This window comes from Syngnathoides biaculeatus, chromosome 6, assembly GCF_019802595.1.
Source record: "Syngnathoides biaculeatus isolate LvHL_M chromosome 6, ASM1980259v1, whole genome shotgun sequence".
In the NCBI taxonomy this organism is placed as follows: domain Eukaryota; kingdom Metazoa; phylum Chordata; class Actinopteri; order Syngnathiformes; family Syngnathidae; genus Syngnathoides; species Syngnathoides biaculeatus.
The window spans coordinates 30938987-30959953 of NC_084645.1; the positions used below are offsets into that span (position 1 = coordinate 30938987).

At 43.2% G+C, this 20967-nt stretch overlaps 2 protein-coding genes across 3 annotated transcripts in view; one reads left to right on the forward strand and one right to left on the reverse strand.

The window, feature by feature from the left end:
• LOC133502174 (insulin-like growth factor 1 receptor) overlaps nt 1-20967 on the reverse strand; it is a 142021-nt gene that overhangs the window by 120707 nt on the left and 347 nt on the right. The window contains exon 2 of one of the 2 annotated variants that reach the window (XM_061822658.1): nt 5157-5975. In XM_061822658.1, coding sequence (XP_061678642.1) covers nt 5157-5559 — 403 coding nt within the window. In that variant the 5' untranslated portion in view covers nt 5560-5975. Of the gene's footprint in view, nt 1-1978; nt 2289-5156; nt 5976-20967 lie in introns of those variants that run through there. The other variant, XM_061822659.1, reaches the window with a different exon arrangement.
• Nucleotides 1-20967, forward strand: part of LOC133502176 (high affinity choline transporter 1-like) — a 55225-nt gene that overhangs the window by 33207 nt on the left and 1051 nt on the right. The window contains 8 exon segments of the mRNA XM_061822661.1: nt 15127-15230; nt 15374-15487; nt 17019-17174; nt 17248-17396; nt 17524-17670; nt 20465-20618; nt 20737-20760; nt 20763-20953. Coding sequence (XP_061678645.1) covers nt 15127-15230; nt 15374-15487; nt 17019-17174; nt 17248-17396; nt 17524-17670; nt 20465-20618; nt 20737-20760; nt 20763-20953 — 1039 coding nt within the window.

A 20967-nucleotide genomic window follows, 5' to 3' on the forward strand; every position in this document is an offset into this window, starting at 1 on the left:
GACAATGTGATCACTTTACTTTTCAAATTCAAATCCTGGTGGCACATATTTAGTTTACCTGAAACCGCCCCCCTCCACTCTTAAATGGGTACACTCATAATTACAAACAGAACACACACCCGCAACTTTATATCTGCGGGCATGACGGACCACACCCGTACATTTTCAAAACGTGAGTGACCGATAAATTATGATAGCGATACAACATTGTGCAACATCGTTAGTTTTACTTTTGCTTTACACACCTTTTTAGGGTAGAAAAGAAAAGAAAATTGCCAATTGATCGCAATGAAGCAGGCCAAAGGGGTCAGTATTATTTCTGTTAGCTTGTAATCAACACTGCACTTTGTTCGCTTTTTTTTTTTAGTTCTCTGAGCAACCCGGGATTACAAATGGGTAATAATTTTAACAACTGCCTGGCTGGACATGGAAAAATATAATTGTGTATTTCATTTTTTTAAGTTTTTTTTTTTTTTTTTTTACCAATAACTGTGCCTTGTTTGTAAATATTTTTATCTGAGTTACTTTGGCTCATATTTAAGATGTTCTATTTTATTTTACAAAATAGTTCTCGTTGTCTCGAATGAGCAGCCATATAATGACAAGGTCTTTTGCTTTTGAAGAGTGTTGGTCATTGATTTTCTTTTCTCGCAATTGTGTTGTTTTTTTATTGTCTATTTTGTTCTACGGTGTCTAAAAAATAAATCTGTGAAAGGAACTGGAGTCTGATAAATGATCTATGGCTGCGTAGTTGACATAAAAGTAATAGTAAGCACCCAGACATTGAATGTTTCTTTATGATTGGTCAAATTTCCGGGCGTGAACTTAATTGAACCTCTAAAGCACAGGTGTCAAACTCAAGGCCCGGGGACCAGATCCGGCCCACCACATGATTTTATGTGCCCCGCGAAGCCAAATCTAGAGTGTGAATTTCCATGATTCTTGTAAAAATCTGGACCAAAATTTCAACTTGTCATACATGCTAAAATTTAGATATTAAAAGCACTCTTGTGCTACCAAACGTGAATAGTTGAAAAACACATTACCCTTGATTTCTGATTCCAAAACTGGTTCACAAATTGACGATGTAAATATGGTGAGATCATAAAATATTTTTGTTCATAACGTCCCTCTGAGGGAAACCGGAAAAACAATGTGGCCGCGAGAAATATGAGCTTGAAACTCCTGCTCTAAAGTAACTAAAAAAGCACAGAAACATGGCCACAGTTGTAAAAAAAAAATACCTGGTTGAGCAAAAATAAATACATAAATAAATAAAAATGAAAGTGTGACATTTGGATTCAGTACATCTTTTTTCTAAAACAGCTAAAATTAAATGTATGAACAATAAATGTGTTTATTATTGTATCTAACACCGGTAACGTTATTTCCAATAATTTGTTCAGGTACTGTAAATACTGTAAAATGGTTCCTTTAAAAATGGTCTAATGTCGCCCTCTCCTGTACTTCCGACATCACTACAGTTCCACGCACACGGTTGTTGATTCTGTCTGCAAACACATTGGCGTTTCCCTGCCTTTATTGCGCCAAAGCACATATTTTGTATTGACAAACCTCACGGCACACCACCAAACAACTTTTGAACCAATTGATGAAGGATTTCCACAAGAAAAGGAAAAGGAGCGTGGTTAGTTGTCGTTAATATGGCTAGGTTTTTTATGACGTCACCTCCTTTCGACCAATTAGAAAAAAAAATCACGTTTCACCTGTCACCTGTGCCCTCTGACCTCGATGACACACAAGATGCCGTAATTGGAAACCTATCCATGGTATGTCGACGGCTGTTTAGTGACGCCGACGTCACGCTTTGGCTCTTCTAGATAAACCATTTTTGATCTTTTGTCGTTATGAATTGTCAAAAAAAAAAGTGTTACATTTTGTTTAATTCTTTCCACTTTTGCTTAGATACACGAAAACGGAATCACGCTTTGCCACCGCCATGAATCCTCCCTCCTACCTTCTATGCTTTCCTGCCTTGCTCGTTTCCGCACTAGTGTTAGGTTCGAAAAAGCGAATCTCTCAATTGAATTAGTTAGTGATATGACTCCCTCGTTGAGGCGAGCGAGTTGCTTGGGAGCGGAAACTGAACTGATGGAGCGTTTTGTCACACACTCGCTGATGTTAAAAAAAAAAAAAAAGACTGGATAGCGGTATGTCGACTGGTTGAAGCCAGTTGGCCGCCATCTTGGTACTCCCAAAATGTGCGGACGACATGATGTACAGCAGTGATTTCCAACCTTCATAGAGCCAAGGCACATATTTTACAATTAAAAAATCCCACGGCACACCAACAAAAGTAAATGTCGCCAAAACCTGATCAATTAATTACTTCTTGTCATCTAATAGAAAAGTTTTTTTTTTCTGTCCGTCATCGTGCCTCACTGGCATAAATACATTAATAAAGATACATTATTTCTTGGAATAAATGTTTTTTTTTTTTTTAGCAATGTCATAAATTTGGATAACTTCCCACGGCACACCTGAATGGGCTCACGGAACACTAATGTACCCCGACACACTGTTTGGAAAACACTGGTTTACAGGTTGGATTATGGTGGGGTTTCTCTCAATAAATTTTGGCATGTAGAATTAAAACTGGCCGTGTGAGCTTGACATTTTTTTCAATTCTGGTATCATGAAGGATTTTTAATTCAACTTGGTAAACCAAAAAAGGCTAAGTGCAAAGGAAAGACTTATAATACCGTGAATAAGAAACCTTGCATATTAGCTAGTGTCCGATTTTAGTGACGTTAACCTTTCTCAATATATGCTGTGAAGCACTATCACCATAATATAGCAAAAAAAACGAGCATTTTTTTGTCATAAAAACATTGAAATTTAAGTTAATCAGATATGTTTTTGGAAATAAGGACTCGCCATGGGAAAATACATGCTAAACGCATTGTTCATTTGTTGTCTCATTTGTTTCCTCGCATTTGAAAATCAAATTCAATTTGGAGAGTTCTGTATTATGAAATTCAAACGTTTCACAGAAAATGTGTCTTCTTGCTTATCCACTGATGAAGTTTGGGAAAATATTTACATCGCTTTTTCGTGAGAAACTGTTGGCCTGTAAAGGTGAAGCAGAGAGCGAACAGTGAACAACAACAACAACTGTAAACAAAACTTTATTCAAGTTAATTAAGCTAATCAGAAAATTGAAAAAAAAAAAACCCTTTGCAAACAAACTTCAACAGTGTCAAAGTAAATCTTTCTAACTTACCTGACATGGAATGTTTTCTCACAGCCACTAAACTGGCCATTAACACAGGTCGGCATGGTTGTTTTGGGAGTATCAAGAAGGCGACTTTTTTAGATCAGTGGTTCTGTCACTCACTTCTGAATATTCAGCAAATGACAAAAGACGAGCCAGCGTCAGGCAGTGCCATGCAGGAAGAGGAGGCACTAAAGTATAAAATGAGTGATTCGGTTCTGAACAGGTGTCTTGAAAAATTGAGGAAGTGAGTGATTCGTTCCTGAAATGAGTAATTGAACAGTGATTTGTTCATTTGTGATGCGCTTTCACTGGCCAGAGGAATGACGTACTATGCCAGGGGTGTCCAAGGTTTTTGCCAACAGGGCCAGATTTGGTAAAGTGAAAATGTGCAGGCGACAACCATTTAATCTGACATTTTTTAACTCAATAATATAACATACAAATCTCCCTCTACCCCAACCCCAAATGACACACTTGACACTGGCGTCAGCATTATTCATTTTTTTTCATTTTCAAGATTTAAACCAAAATCATTTGATTTGAAGACCAGATGAAATGAAGAAAACATCTGCCTGGAAAAAGAAACAAGCTTTTGGAAAGATGAAACATACCTAATATCTTTGAAACAGTATATATTTATGGAAGTGCCACCAAAATTTGAATTTGAAATTCCACAGAAAACAGGATTTGAATTTGAAATTTAAAGTGATCACATTGTCAACAGTTGCTACATTTCCCTGTCTGAAATTCAACTGGCTACAATTTGCTGTCTAAAATCCGCCGTCTGTGCCAGCAGGCAGGGTTACTTCAGGTCACAACCGAACACCCAGCCAATCGCAGTGTCGCTCGTCCTTGTTGTATTTTCATTTGACTCAGGGGCTCTTGTGAAAAAGCCCTGCCGTGCCATTAAAACAGCTTCAAGTTGTTTCAAATTTTCACCGCGTTCGTCTCCACTAAGCTTGTCGTAGTTCGCGTGTTTTGTCTGGTAGTGCCGGTTGATATCGATTTCCTTGAAAACAGCTACAGTCTCGTGGCAAATTAGGCAGACAGTTGTTGCATGTTTTGGCAAAAAAAAAAAAATCAAAATACTCCAATCTTCACGTGTTCTAGAATGGGTGGCACTCGCTGTTCACTTTTCTTACTTAGGTACAGTTGCTATGTTTGAAATGGGGTGTGCTGAATCAATGACAAAAGGTCAGATATCTAGTGCAATGAGGATGTGGCCACAGCGCAACTGTGATATGTGAAATGTACAATATATGTATTTTTTTATACATGAGTCTTTTATACAGCAGTCAACAGTGCAAGCGGCCCGGATGCACTTGATTTTTAACAGCGGCTGTGGGTCAGTGAATATTTGAACACGGGCTGCAACTGATCCCCGGGCCGGACTTTGGACATGCCTGTACTACGCAGTGAGAGTACTCAGAATCAGATTTCGTGGCCATGTAATTTGTCTCCGGCAGTTGGTGCCGTCCTGGTACAACATTCAGAACAAAGAACAAACAAACTAATAAGAACATAGAACAAGAGACATTTAGTTAAGAGGAACAATTCCTGATAAGAGTCACAGATGTGCAAGGTTCAGAGTCCTCTTCATTGAGAACAGTTAAGAGTGCGTCAAGGCCCCACGTTATGTTAAGCTCGTTCAGAGTGCCCTTACCCGTTTGCGGTTCTGTTATAGACCAGTGCAATGCCAATTGTGCAAAGGGAACATTTAAAATGACGAGTCGTGTGATATACAGTATATATTACTAGTACTGATTGGACTATCAGGATGTGAGGGTGTGTCCCGACAATGGCGCAAGGCAGAAAATAGTAGTTCGCTGATCAAGAATTTACTTAATTGCCAGAGGGGAAGACAAAAAACAGTTTGAATGCCTGCTAGTTTTGACTTGGATTGATTGGTAGCGCTTACCCGACTGAAGGAGCTGGAAGAGCTGGTGGCCAGGATATGGAGGATCCAAAAGGTTCCGACCTGCTCTGGAGGTGCCAACAATCCGTTCAGGGGTTTTGATTGTCCGTTGCAGTCGGAGTTTGTCCTTTTTCGTGGCTGTGATGAAGGTACGCAATACTGATTGGATGACCGCTGTGTAGAACTGTCTCAGCTGATCTTGTGACAGGCCGCGCTTCCTCAGAAGCCACAAGAAGTACATCCTTTGCTGGGCTTTTTTGAGGATGGAGTTGATGTTCATCCCCCACTTCAGGTCCTCAGAGACTGTAATTTCCAAGAACGTGAAGGTCTTGACGGTTGCCAGAAGACAATTGGACAGCGTCAAGGGCAGCTGTGGTGAAGGACGCCTCCTGGAGTCCCAAATCATCTCTACAGTCTTTAGAGTGTTCAACGCCAGGTTGTGTTGGCCACACCAAAGCTCCAGTCTCGCCACTTCCTGTCGATACGCAGACTCGTCGCCGTCTTTGATGAGGCCGATGACCGTGGTGTCATCTGCGAACTTCAGGAGTTTGACAGCCGGGTGCCTCAAGGTGCAGTCGTTTGTATTGAGTGATAAGAGCAGAGCGGAGAGGCCACAACCTTAGGGGACCCCGGTGCTGATAGTGCTTGTGGATGAGGTGGTGCCACCCAGCCTCAACTGCTGTGTCCTGCCTGTCAGGAAGTTGTAGATCCATTGGGAGATGGCAGGCAAGACGCTGTGCTGGAGAAGTTTGGAGGAGAGGATTTCAGTCATGACCTGAAACGGTGAAGTCCACCAACAGTATCCTCGCATTGTTTCTGTTGCTGTTGAGAAGCACATAAAAGAGGAAGCACTTTATGAAGAAGAAATGTCTCTTGTTCTTTGTTCTTGTTGCGATGTTCTTCCTTGTTCTTTGTTCTGAATGTCGTACCAGGGCAGCACCGAATGCAGGAGAAAAATTCCTTGTGTTTTTTCACAAAGTTGGGCATTAAAGCTGATTCTGATTCTATGTCACACTTAACTTTCGTGTCTTGGAACGTCAATGACATTCGATCGCAGAGAAAGAAAAATACGATAATTATATTATTATTATACCGCAAAACTTAAAACAAACCTCCTATTACAAGAAATCCACTTTACTGACTCGGAAGAAAAATGATTGAGTCCCATTGGGTGCACCCCTTCTAAAAGGGTGGGTACTCTGAATTGCTGTTAGGTACAAAGGCACAAACCAGACTCAGGACCTGTCCCCCCACCCGAAGGCGGAGGGAGGCTACATTCTTGTCCACCGGTGCATTTTAATGGCTCTTTTGAGACTGACAGCATATTGTAAAAGTAGATTCTCTTATTAAAAAGAAAATGTAATTTGAGGAGACAATTACTCATTCATCCTTGTCGTGTTTTTTTAAAATAGATTTGTCTGGTTTTGGTCTTGCGTCGGTCTTGACCCCCAGAAGTCACGGCAAGTCTTAGTCACAGATAGTCTTGTATTGAGCACAACACAAACACCATGGCAGCTAGACTTTTTCTTAGGTTCCTCCCTTACTGTAGGTGTGCGTTGCTAAAACTCTTGACTTTTATACACGAGTATTTTATACTTAAAAACTAGCAATTAGTTGTTGAAAATATGAAGCTTAATGGCGGCTCGATTCTGTTTTGGGTATGCTTTCTTAAATGCGGCATGAGGTCCGGAATCTGTGCTGGGAGCAAAGAATTCTCAAGATGTGCCACCACGTGGTGGCTGAGAAACGCTGATCTCTCTGTGGAGTGTGGAGAAACCTGACGCACATGCGTCAGTTTGTCCTGAGGAGGAGGTCAAATACCTATCGGCAGGTTTAAATAATTATGGACCACACTTCCACATTAATTATGCACATGCTGGTACACTTCCCCGGAAAATAAAAAAAACAACTGTGGAACCGAGGCCCTGCCATGTTCTGTTGATGCTTTACCAAATTCAGGGAGTGGCGCCAACATGCATTTCACCTCATTGTAATACCCAAACCATTTAATTGGATTGACTGTTTCATAACCAAATATGAAGTTAAGGACACCATGATTTTTTCCCAAGCGTTTTCAGTAATTTTCCAAATGATCATTTAAATGGCTCAAAATAAAGCAACGGCTCATTTTCAACGCAATGCTGACCTTGTAGCACCTTCTTGGCTTTCAAAATGTCCTTAACTAAACCTCTTGTAAATCAACTATAGGACTTTTTTTTTTCCCCATGCTGCTCAGTAATAAAGGAAACAAAAAGTTGAACAGTGACTCTGGCCATAACTACATTTATCACGCAAGAGTGCTGGAGTCACGAGTTGCACATTTCCAACAGGACAACAGGATTGTACCACCAATATTTCTTGGGCTACACATCGGAAATCTTTCTCTTAAAACGACATGACAAAGTAACTCAGAAAATTGTTCCTATGAACAAGGAATTGTTTGGGTGTCCTCTGTGTTGCTTGAATGCACCAATATAACACATTACATGATCAAATCTATTATATAATTTAACGGCATGGTGGATCAGCTGGTAAAGAGTTGGCCTCACAGTTCTGCGGTCCCAGGTTGAATCCCAGAGTGTGGAGTTTGCATGTTCTGCCCGTGCCTGCGCGGCTTTCCTCCCACATTCCAAAAACATCCGACATGGGATAGGTTCCAACACTCCCCTCGACCCTCGTGAGGATAAGCAGCGAAGAAAATGGATGGCTGGATGGATATATAATTTAAAAAAGCTGCTACGGATGCTGCACGATTATATTCTCAAACAGAAGAATGAGGTGCTCAATAAATTCAAAGAAGGTGAGCAAACATTGTCAAATGAGTGAGCATCTGGCTGAGTACATAACAAGGCGGTTTGTACAGACTGAATCAATATTTTCAAGAACATTTGAAGGCCCAAGGCATCCGCCATGAAATTAATTTACTTGTTGAACGCAACGTGCGATCACGTCAGGTTGCCCAAGATGTACGAGAGAGGGACATTGAGGTCCGCAGTTGATGTGTAAAAATTGTTGTGCAGATACTGTGTAAAAATTCCGAGGTGTCTCATGGATGCGGCGCAGCCTTCCCAGCTCTTAGTCGTTAGGAGCCAAAGGAGATGTCGTTCAGTCACGACCGAGTAACAATTTTGACCTTGGAGCAGACTGAAACCCAAACACTCTGCCGTCAGGTGAACAAGTGGAGAACCAACAACCTGTCATTAATTGTCGACAGGAACTGGTTTGTGGAGTGGCTCTAATAATTCGTGGAGGGCCTGAGGAATTGCCTGAATTCCATTTGAAACATTATTATTATTACACTTTGCCGTTTTTGATGTTTTCAATTTTTACAATTACAGTATGTTTGATCTCTAATTAAAATTGCTTATTCAACATGTGGAAACTGACGTTTTCCTACTTGGAGTATTGGTTTTTTTTTAGGGGGAGGGGACATTTTTGTCGATAGTGTAACTAAAATAGATAAAATTTCAAAATAATAATGATTCTGTATTCACACATCATGATCCACAGCTCGTGACCAAAGGTGAGGGTCGGAACATAGATTTTCTGGTAAATAGAGAGCTTCACCTTTCGACATAGTTCTTTCATTACCACAACGGACCGATACAAAGTCCACATCTCTGCAGACGCTGCCCCGATCTGCCAGTCGATCTCACGTTCCATTTTTCCCCTCACTCGTGAACAAGACCACGAGATACTTGAGCACCTCACTTGGGGCGGGATCACATTCCCGACCTAGAAAGGGCACAGCACCCTTTTCCGATTGAGGGACATTGCATCCGGCTGGGGTCCGAGCTTCATCTTCACACGAATGGTGGAGGGGTGGTCCCTGCAGTGTGTGGGGTTTTTATCCTTGCCTGGTTTGGGGAGAGGAGTCCACCTCCCACACTAGTGATGTGCAAGTCTTCAATAGTGGGTAGTCTGGTGTTAACAATCCGTTCAGCGGTTTTGATTGGGATCCCCTCATTTTTAAAGCACCACATACAGATATCATTGAGGGACGCAGGGGTGTGGGTTTGGGGGATCCGAGTGTTCGGCGGTGGTGCCTGGCAGCCACCCCACTCCCAGTCCCTGCTCAGTGGCCTCTCTATATTTTCATACACCACACCGCTTGGGGCAGGATTAATCCATAGGTTAGGGCCAAAGACTTCCAGTGGGGGACCTGGCAGCCAGAGTATCAGAGGGAAAAGTGGGTTCTCATTTAGCTGCTTGGCAGTGAACCATGGCTGCTCCCTCGGGCTCTCCCCCTCCCACACTGTTTTCTTGTTGGGTGCCCCGCCCTCCTTTCCAACGAACAAGGGACATTCTCCTGCCTCCTTCCTGGGTGGGGATTTGCTCCATTGGAACCCCTGCAGGTTGGGGGAGGGGGGCGGGTGCGTCTGGCTCTCCTGGGGATAGAGGGAAAGGGGGTGTGTGAGTTGGTGTGGGGTACCCTGGGTCCCTCAGTGATGGACATGATCCATCCACCAGGCCAGGTTATTCTCGGGTGGACCACTGGGCCTCATCCTGCCCTTTGATTGAGTGGGTGGGGTCTTCGGCCTCCTCGGTGCAGGAACAGCAAGGACTTCTGTTAGTCTTTCTGCATGTAAAACGTAAATTCACTTGCATGTGTCCACAGGGACAGACCATTGGGACTCTTTCACTGGGTGTAGGGCATAAATATACAAATTGCTTGCGTATCCTCTCACTTATATTCTCCTCCTTTAGAGTTTTAGAATTGATATTGTCAATCTCACCACACTTTCACAGCCAGCCAGTTGTACAGCCAGGTTTACGACCCTTGTCCTGCATACTTGTTCTCCTGTCCTGTCCTGTCCTATCATGTCCTGTCCTTCTCTCACAGGGTGTAGTACTACAGCCCCATGTAACACTCATTTTTTTCATGCTTGTAGATACGTAATGGTGGACTTTTTTCATGCTGTTTAAAATTTGTGCTTTGTCTTTTTCGTTTCACATTCTCCTCTTGAAATTTTGTTCTGATAGATTGATTAATAAACTTGACCTACAATACCAAGAAACACAGCGGAACTAATTAAAAACTCCACTGTGACAATCTGACACCGTTTCATCATAAAAGGGATTCGGATCCTTCAGTTTGCTTGACTTAACAGGCGAAAATGACAAAAACAAACAAAAACCACGCTGACAGAGTAATTTGTTACCGGTACCTTGGTTGGGGTGGGTAGACGTGAAGAGGTGAGGTAGCAGCAGAAATTCTCCCGTTTTACAGAAAGGTAAGTTTTCCAACTTTCACTGAATTTCAGGTATCACTTTCAAACTCGATTTTATAGATCTTTTCGTCTGCATCCTTCAATTATGATCGTGACAAGTTTGCACATTCAAATCTTGCTGGCTTTTATTTGCCACTTTCTGACACCTTCCACAAGAGCAAGTACTGTATTAACCTATTGATTCATCTGTGACATTATTTGGAAGGATGGTAACATGATGGGACAAAAACCTTTTGTACAGATTGCAAAAAAAAAGGTCAGTCAAGATGGATTGCAAACTGGCCTACTGTGTGTAAATGATTGCATCTGACTTTATTCCCCAATTTACTCCGTTGTCATACCACAACAATATATAAACTTGTAGAAGACCCACCTTTTCAATATTGCTTTTTTAAAATCAATGTTTAAATTAGTGTTTTAACTAAAAGTATTTTTGCGTTCATGGCTGAATGGCTCTTTTATATATGAGGGGCTTGAAGTGACATTTTTCAGGACTTGCTCTCACACTTACAATTCAATGTTTTCTCACACAAATGACTGAAAGGCTGTCATAAAATTGAGTCAAATGTGCTGAACTTTAAAATGTATTCTAAAGTGTAAAGACTTTACAATTTGGGTTATATGCTCTGACCGCTTGGTATCTGGTCACAACCCGCATTCTGAATGAGCTGTAGCTGTTTAATCTTTTTTGGGGAGCCCAGCCTGAAGTTTTTTTTTTAATTATTTTTTGCTAAAAGCAATTTCCTCAGCTCGAAGAATTACATCCAAAATACAACCAATTGTCAGTGAGCACACACCAATTTTTCTCAACCTGAAAAGTGAGTCAAATCTGGGACCTTCACTGCTTTATCACGTCCCAAAGACAGAATTTGATTCTTTAGTGAGGAAAGAATTGAATCATTTTTTGAAATCAAACCGTATCCCCACCTCGACCCTGGGAAACTAAGAAATCTGCAACAGTTTTATTTGTAACTTTAGCTTTTGTAAACCATCTGTGCATGTTGTTACTGTTTGCGGTCCAACCAATCACATATTTACAGTTTATATTAAAGTGAACTGAGTGATTCGGTCATGAAACTTGGATAGAGCTCGTGCACGTGACGTCAAAGTTTGCACGGCACCATATTGTTAGTCAAACTTAGCTGCTCTGCACTGCAGGAGAAGTTGAACCAGAGCAGATTTTTCAAATTGCCCGAGACCTGTTTGTTGCCACAACAGACGAAACAGATATTCAAAGAGATCATTCTATGGAATAACAGCTGAAAAGACCAGAAAAGATCGATGGATTTCGGCAATTAAACATGATGGATGGTGCCCAACCAAAATACACACATGCCTATGTAGCGATCGCTTTATTTCAGGTAAAAATTATTATACTTAATTTCATATTACCAAGAAGTATTTATAATGCCAAGTTGGCTCATTTGAGAACAATGCGTATGCGTACGTTTATTCTAATTTATCTCTAAATGTTGGTATTTGTATTGAATAATAGCTGAAAAGATCGATGGATTCCGGCAAAGGTTAACGTGTGGCCGAACACGCTTCCGCGTTCACGAGCCGTCAACCAGTCACTATGTGGGATTTATTCCTGATTGAGAACAGATCTAGCAACGAAGTATTTGTATGCGTCCAGACACGCTTACACGCTTTCAAACTTTTCTGTGTAAATCTCGACGACTTACTCACCAGATCCATGTGTATATCCAGTTGTCCAAGAGAAGCGGAAGTGAATTAACAATTTTTTAATCAGCGAAAACATCGACTTTGGCATTAAATACGGGTCCTCTGTGCCGAGTTTATCTAATTTTTCCACGTATCTGCGTTTATTTTCACCTTCTAAATGTATAACGGTATCGGACTATCGGTATAAGACTCTGGGCGTCATGCTGTAAAACATATTCTCGTGTGGTCTCCAACCGACTTAGCATGCTTTGTTGGACCGGCAATATGGCGACATAAACAAAAGTCATGTGATTATATAGCGTAGGTGCACGAGCTCTATACAATATAAAAGCTTTTTTATTTCATAATAATGTAAATAATAATATACTAAAATTGTATAGCGCTTTTCAAGAAACTTTCCACAGATAAGATGACAATCACCGAAAGGCGAGTGAGCAGGAAGCCCAAGTGGGGGGTGTTGGTATCAGCCACGCTTTCCACTGTGATGGAATGCAGAAGTCTTGGCAGCTGGCGAGACTTATGTTGTATGTAATATATATATACTTATATTGGATGTAAGATGATACAGTAGGACTTTCAGTATATGAGCTCGATGCATACACGGTCACGAGTCACAACCGACGTTGAGTGTTCAAGAGCTTGCTGGGCGAGATAGAGACAGGTAGGTTATACTTTATCTTAAGGGTTTTCTTTTTTGTTTTTGTTTTAAATCTGGGCGGCACGGTGGGGACAGCTGGTGAAGGGTTGGCCTCACAGTTCTGAGGACCCGGGTTCAATCCTGGCCCCGCTTGTGTAGAGTTTGCATGTTCTCCCCGTGCCTGCGTGGGTTTCCTCCGGGCACTCCAGTTTCCTCCCACATCCCAAAAACATGCAACATTAATTGGACACTCTAAATTGCCCCTCGGTGTGATTCTAAGTGCAACTGTTTGTCTCTATGTGCCCTGCGATTGGCTGGCAACCGGTTCAGGGTGTACCCCGCCTCCTGCCCGTTGACTGCTGGGATAGGCTCCAGCAATCCCCACGACCATCGTGAGGATAAGCGGCAAAGAAAATGGATGGATGTATGTTTTAAATCTCCCTGCCTTTCCTTGTTTGCAATATGCATACAACAACAACGTAGAGTCCTTTGGGGAACATGTTGCTTCATTGAGCTCTTCCAGGAAGGTCTTGAGGCGTTGCCTGGCCAGCCGAGAGACCTAGTCTCTCAAGCGTGTCAGAGGTCATCCCTAAGGTCTCCTCCACCTCACCAGGGAGGTGACGGGAGTTCCTCGCAGATGACCAAGCTTCTCACCCGATCTCTAAGGGAGAGTCCGGACATCCTGTGGAGGAAACTCATTTCGGCGGCTTGTATCCAGCCATAGGTGAGGGTAGAAATGTAGATCAACCAGTAAATAGAGAGCTATGCCTTTCCACTTAGCTCCTTCTCTGCCACAATGGAGCAGATACAAAGTCTGCATCACTGCAGACGCTGCATCAATCTGCCTGTCAATCTCCTGCTCCATTGCTCCCTCACCCGTGAATAAGACCCCAAGATACTTGAACTCCTCCACTTGGGGCAGGATTTCATCCCCGACGTAAAGAGTGCATGCCATCAATTTCTGACTGGGAACCATAGTCTAAGATTTGGAGGTACTTATTCTCATCCTAGCCACTTCACACTCAGCTACAAACTGGAGATCACGAGTTGATGAAGCCAACAGAACCACATCATCTATAAAAAGCAGAGATGCAATACTAAGGTCACCAAACTGGACCTCCTCTCCACCTTGCCGAAATATTTTGTCCATTAAAGTAATGAACAGGATTGGTGACAAGGGACGCCATTGCAGCGTCCAAACCTCACCGGAAACGAGTCCGAATTACTGCCAGTAATGCAGATCAAATTCTGACACCAGTTGTAGAGGTACTGAACAGCCCGTATCAGGGGTTCAGTATCCCATACTCTCAAAGAACCCCCCACGGGACTCCCCGAGGGACACGATCCAACACCTTCTCCAACTCACCAAAACACAAGCAGATTGGTCAGTTGAACTAACCATCCCTCCTACCCTTGAGGACCCTGCTAAGGGTGTAAGGCTGGTCCAGTGTTCCACGGCCAGGTCAAAAACCTCATTCTTCCACCAGAATCTGAAATTCGACTTCCTGACAGACCCTCCTGTTCAACACCCCTGAATTGACCTTACCAGAGAGGCTGAAGAGTGCGATTCCGTGGCAAAATTAGCATCATTCCTGATATACAAAAACACACACGCACACACAAACGCCTCCATGGACTTCCACACAATCAGTAGCGTTGCAACAGTCTGTCTGTCCATCCATGCCTTCAAATGTCTATCTATCTATCTATCTATCTATCTATCTATCTATCTATCTATCTATCTATCTATCTATCTATCTATCTATCTATCTATCTATCTATCTATCTATCTATCTATCTATCTATCTATCTATCTATCTATCTATCTATCTGTCTATCTGTCTGTCTGTCTGTCTGTCTGTCTGTCTGTCTGTCTGTCTGTCTGTCTGTCTGTCTCTGTCTGTCTGTCTGTCTGTCTGTCTGTCTGTCTGTCTATCTATCTATCTATCTATCTATCTATCTATCTATCTATCTACCTATCTATTTGGAAAGAGTTTTTCAAGAACTGTATTGGGAATGGTGCTCATGTTTTACATTTAGGTGGTTATTTGTGGCTTACATTACTGGCATATTTCATTATATTTTTATTTTGTTATTTTTGTTGTTGATATCATCCTGTAATTTCCGTGACATACATTACCAAGAAATGGGTACGGTTAAGCAAATGGGTTTTATTGTACTGTGGATGAGTGATATTCCTGCCACTTGACAACTGCTGAAAGTAACTTAAAAAGTAACTAACTTGGTAACTAAATTACTTTTAAACACAAGGAATCAGGAAAGTAACCAAGTAACTGTTTTCAAGGTAACTGTGGCAAGACTGGACATTGGATACAAGCATGGCCGTGGATGTGGGTGGACTTGTGGCTGTGGCTGCTTTTTACTGTGTTATCCTCCTAACTGGGATATTTGCATCAAGGAAGTCAAAGAAAGTGGAAAAGAAATGCACCGGTCGAAGGAGCGAAGTCGCCATCGTCGGGGGCCGGAACATCAACGTTGTGGTTGGTGTGTTTACCATGACAGGTAGACTTTGTCTTTAGTTTTTTTTTTTTTTACCGAGTGAAAAAAGTCAATAGTTATGTAATGCGTCCATCCTATTCATATACTGTACCACTTTTGTCGAATGACATTTCTTTCTTCTGTTTCTCATTTGTGATTACCTCTAGCGACCTGGGTTGGCGGAGGTTATATTTTGGGGACCGCTGAGGCTGTTTACTCTCCGGGCCAAGGTCTCGTCTGGGCTTTCGGCCCGGTGACATATCTTTTAACCTTTCTTATTGGTAGGTATCTGACATGAACAGCCTTTGTGATTTACAGCCAGTTTCACAAACAGGACATAGTTTAAAAGGTGAACGTGACTACTGTGGTCTGTTGTCATTAGTCTTGTCATTGTGATTTATTTTATGCAAACTAAAATTAATACTTTGTGTTTTATGATTAAAACTGCAGGATGAGTACTCCTACAAGTTATTTTACATTTGAATATGAAATAATTATTTTGTCAGATTTGTTGAATCTCCCCTCCTGGAAAGCGTCACCTTACCAAGGTGGAGGAGTTTGTGTGTCCCTAATGGTCTTAGGAGCTAAGTTGTCTGGATGTCCCACCGCAGGTCGGGTCATCCGTGACAAACGGGTCCTAAGTGTTGGACAAGACAAAGCACGGTAAAAAGAGATAGGGAGCAAAAGAAGCTGGCTCTCGGGAAGTGGGGTGTCACCTCTCTAGCAAGGAAGGAGCCCAAGCTGGTTGTGTGAGGTCATGAGGTTGAGAAATTCTGACAAGATATGGTTGGGCTCACGTCCACACATGGCTTGAGCTCTAGTACCAGTCCTCTTAAGAAGGATTTAACCCTCTTCCATTCTAGTTGTCCATGGTGAGAGGCACCGAGCAGGCGTAGGTATACTTGTTGCTCCACGGTTTGGCGCCTGTACATTGGGGTTCTCCCCGGGGGATGGGAGGGCTGCCTCCCTGCGCCTTCAGGTCAGGGGGTGGGTGCTGACCATTGTTTGTACCTATACACTAAACAGCAGTTCGGAGTACTCACCCTTTTTGGAGTCCTTAGAGGGGGTGCTGGACAGTTCTCCCAATGGGGACTCCGTCATTCTGCTTGGGGACTTCAATGCTCATGTGGGGAATGACTGTGAGACCTGGAAGGGCATGATTGGGAGGAACGACCCCCCGCCAATCAGAACCTAAGTTGTGTTCTGGTGAAGAAATTTCTAGGCACAGTAAAAGCATAGAGGTGGTCTGGTTCAGTGCCTCCAGTACTGCATCTCTGCTTTTTGGAGATGATGTGGTTCTGTTGGCTCCTTTAAGCCCTGACCAACACTCACTGGAGCGGTCCGCAGCAGAGTCTGAAGCAGCTGGGATGAGCATGACCACATCCAAATCTGAGACCATGGTCCTCTGTCGGAAAAGGGTGGCGTGCCCTCTCCAGGTTGGGGTTGAGATCCTGCCCCAAGTGGAGGAGTTGAGCCACTGCTCTTTCACATTGACAGGAGCCAGATTAGGTGGCTGGGGCATCTGATTTGGATGCTTCTCGGATTCCTCCCTGGTGAGGTGTTATGGGTACGTCCCACCAGAAGGAGACCTTGGGAATGACCCAAGATATGCTGGAGAGACTACATCTCTCGGAAGGCCCGGGAACGCCTCAGGATTCTCCCAGAATAGCTGGATGAAGTAGCTGGGGAGGGGGAAGTCTGGGCGTCCGTTCTAGAACTACTGCCCCCGTGACTCGACCTCGGATAAGTGGTGAAAATTATATGGATGGATGAATATTCTTCACACTTGTCTTGTATGCTTTGTTTTCCCAGGAGGATTGTTTTTTGCGAAACCAATGAGGTCCAAGCGCTACGTGACCATGTTGGACCCATTTGAGAATCGTTATGGCCAGTTGTTCACGACAGCAATCTTACTTCCTTCTTTGATCAGTGATATTTTGTGGGTTGCCTGCATTCTTGCTGGTCTAGGTTAGTGTTTGTGGAGTATTTTGTTTGGGTGCTCGTCTTTGTAATAAAAATAGCATTCATCTTCTGTTTCCAGGGGCAACGATTAGCATCATCCTTGATATCTCATCTTCAATCTCCATTCTCATCTCTGCTGCTGTCTCCATCATTTATACAGTTTTAGGAGGCCTCTACGCAGTTGCATACACTGATGTCATCCAACTGTCCTTCATATTTATCAGTCTGGTGAGCTCACATGAAAGTACACAAAGTTTGATTGCAGATTGTTTCAAGGAGAGGCTGCGCAGTCCTATGTATTGTTTTGTTTTGAACTTGTTGCTCTGACTAACGACCATTTATGTTGTTGTTTTAGTGGCTCTGTGTTCCTTTTTTGGTTCTAAGTCCTGTGGTGAGTGACTTCTCACAAACAGCCCATTTCAACCAGTCACACATCCACTCATGGATCGGAGGACTGGAGCTGGAGGATGCAGGAAAATGGATAGATGACTTTTTAGTAATGGTCAGCTTTTTAACTTCAAACAATACACTACATCGTATCACAACACAAATCCTATCCCATACAGAAACACTGTGTAAAAAGGAGTAAGAACAAGTAAATCGTATTAAAACTCGACAAGGTTTCCGATGAGTAAGATAAATTATCAATCAAGAAGTGTAATACACTTATGTGTAGTCATGCTGGTTAAAATGTCCTTTAAAATTGAGTAGATTTGATTTTGGTAAGAGTGAATTAATACTTAACTCTTACTTCCTGGAGGTGGGGCTAGAAGGAGAACGCAGGGTGGTCGGGCCTGAACCTGTGAGGCCCTGGCAAGCACAGCCCAAAATGGTAGTGTGCGTTCCCTTTCCTATGGGCTCACCACATGTGGGAGGGGCCATAGGGGATAGGTGCAGTATGAGCTGGGCGGTGGCCTAAGGCAGGGACTTTGGGGACTTAATCCCTGGCTAGAATTTCTGGCTCACAGGACGTGCAATGTCACCTCTCTGGCAGGGAAGGAGCCTGAGCTAGTGTGTGATGTTCCGACTAGACATAGTCAGCCTCGCCTCCAGACACAACTTGGACTCTGTTGTCCTCTTGAGAGTGGTTGGCCTCTTGTCCACTCTGAAGTTGCCCACGGTGAGAGGCACCAAGCAGGTGTGGGTATACTTATTGCCCCCTGGCTCACCCCCGGTACAATGGTGTTTACCCGACTGGACAAGAGGTTAGCCTCATTCTTCCTTCAGGTGGGGGAGCGATTCTGACTGGGGTTTGTGCCTATGCACCAAACAGCAGTTCAGAGTGTTCACCGTTTTTGGAATCTTTGGGGGACGTGCTGTGGAACACTCCCGCTGGGAGCTCCCTCGATTTCATCGGGCTTTATTGCTCACGTGGGCAATGCCATTGAGACCTGGAAGGGTGTGATTGAGAGTAACAGCCCCCCATTTTTGGAACCCAAGTTGTGTTTTGTTCTTGAACACCTGTGCTCAATGTGTATCGTCCATAGCGAACACATGTCCACACATGCACTTGGCACCGGGAGACCCTAAGTCAGAGTTTGAAGATTGACTTCGTTGGACTTATGGCAGCATGCATGTCTTGTCTTGTGGCAGCGGCGCTGTCATTTGATCACTACCTGGTGGTGTGTTGGCTCTGATGGTGGGGGAAGCTAGACCAACGGAACGCCCAACTATACTGTGATGGTCTCCTGGGAACGTCTAGTAGAATCCTCTGTCAGATCTTCAGCGACATCCTGGGGGAGCCTGGGGACACACAGTCAGAGTGTACCATGTTCCACACCTCCATTGTTGAGGCACCCGCCTGAAGCTGTGTGTGGCCGTGAGGTGGTTAGTGCCAGTCGTGGCGGCAATCCCCAAACTTGCTGGGGAACTGTGAGGGATGCTGTCAACACGAAGACTCGGACTTTTTGGCCTATGGGACTCCTGAGGCAGCTGATTAGTTGAGAGTGACCAAGCGGAAAAGACCTTTTGTGTTCACTGAGGCAAAAATTCAGGCATGGGAGAACTTCGGTGAGCCATGTTTAAACTAATTTGACAAAAACCCGGCAACCTTTTTATCTATCATAGGCACACCATAAACTGGAATCATTTGTGCTGGGATCGCTGACAACAACTAAGCAGGGGGAGTATTTCAAATTCCCCTTTTGCACAGCAAAACTGTTCCATCATAAAAAGCATAGAGATTCACAATTGTTCAAGGCCATGCAGGTGAACGGGAAAGGCTAGAAAGAAAAAAAAAAGTTGAAAGAAAAGAAATATCAGGGATTTAGTTTTTTCCTATAACAAGGAGTGGGCCAAAATTCTCTCCTAAGCCATATCCAAACTTGGTAACCAACTACAAGAGACATCTAATTGCTGTGTTTTCTCCATTAAGTACTAATTTGCTCCGGGACCAAATATTAATTTTCCTCAACAGAATGCACAACATTTTATTATTGTTATTGTTGTTTTTAGGCATTTCTAAATAATATTCTGATTATTACCATTCACCAAAAGGATCAAAATTGGTTCTGATTATTTCCCACACTGTATGTTCTTGCCAAAACATAAAAATAAGAGAATATTATAGTCCAAGTGACAATTAAATCAAACATGGGAGGTTAATCAGCCACTGTCGACTTACAAAAATTCAGCAAGTCATTATTTCCCATACTCTATATAAATATAATAGTGCTAGCAAACCAACAAAGCCAAGGATGAACTTCTCGCAACTTCTGACGAAGCACGGCTCATCCCAAGAGCTGCTGAGACAGTTCTACACAGCCGTCATCCAATCAGTATTGCGTACCTCTATCAGGGTCTGGTTATGGGCCGCCACAAAAAAGGACAAACTCCGACTTCAATGGACAATCCAAACCGCTGAACGGATTGTCTGCGCCACTCTATCAGCTATTGAAGACTTGCACGCAAAGCAAACTAGCTCCAGAGCGGGCAGGATCCTTTCAGTCCCTCCACATCCTGCCCACCAGCTCTTCCAGCTCCTTCCGTCGCGAAGGCGCTACAGATCAATGCAAGTCAAAACTAGCAGGTGTTCTAACAGTCTTTTCACTCTGGCAAATACTGTAAGTCATTAAATTCTTGATCAGCGAATGTATCTTCTACCTTACGCCATTGTTGGGACACACCCTCACATCCTGCTGGTCCAATTAGTAATATATTTTGTAGATTATCGCACGATTCGTCACTTTAAACTGCTCCCTGACTGAGCACGGCTGCCGCAGTCACCTGATCTAGGGATTATTTATACATGTCATTGAATGTGTCATTAAAATGATTGATCTTAATGTGTGTTGTAGGCTTTAGGGGGACTGGCGTGTCAGGCTTTCCACCAGAGGGTCCTTGCAGCAGCCTCCTCATCGAAGGCTCAGTTTTCGTGCTTTGTTGCTGCTGTTTTTTCTTTTATTATGGGAATCCCCTCAGTAATCATTGGAGCTACGGCTGCTTCTGCAGGTACTAACTCATCCTAGAAAACTGGCACACAGACTTAGGTATGATATCGTGTAGGCTGAAATGCGCTATTGAAAGTTTTCATTTTCTGCCCCCCCTCTGTCTTCTCCTGCGCTCTAAGACTGGAACCAGACAGAATATGGTCTAACCCCCCTTATGAGCGCGGGGACGCAGGGTATATCCTACCACTGGCTTTGTCCTACATCACACCCGCCTGGGTGTCAGTGTTGGGCATTGGTGCTGTAGCAGCAGCAGTCATGTCCTCCATGGACTCGGCCTTGTTGTCATCGGCGTCCATGTTCACACAAAATATTTACAAGATGACTTTGAGAAAGCAGGTGTGTGTCTCTGT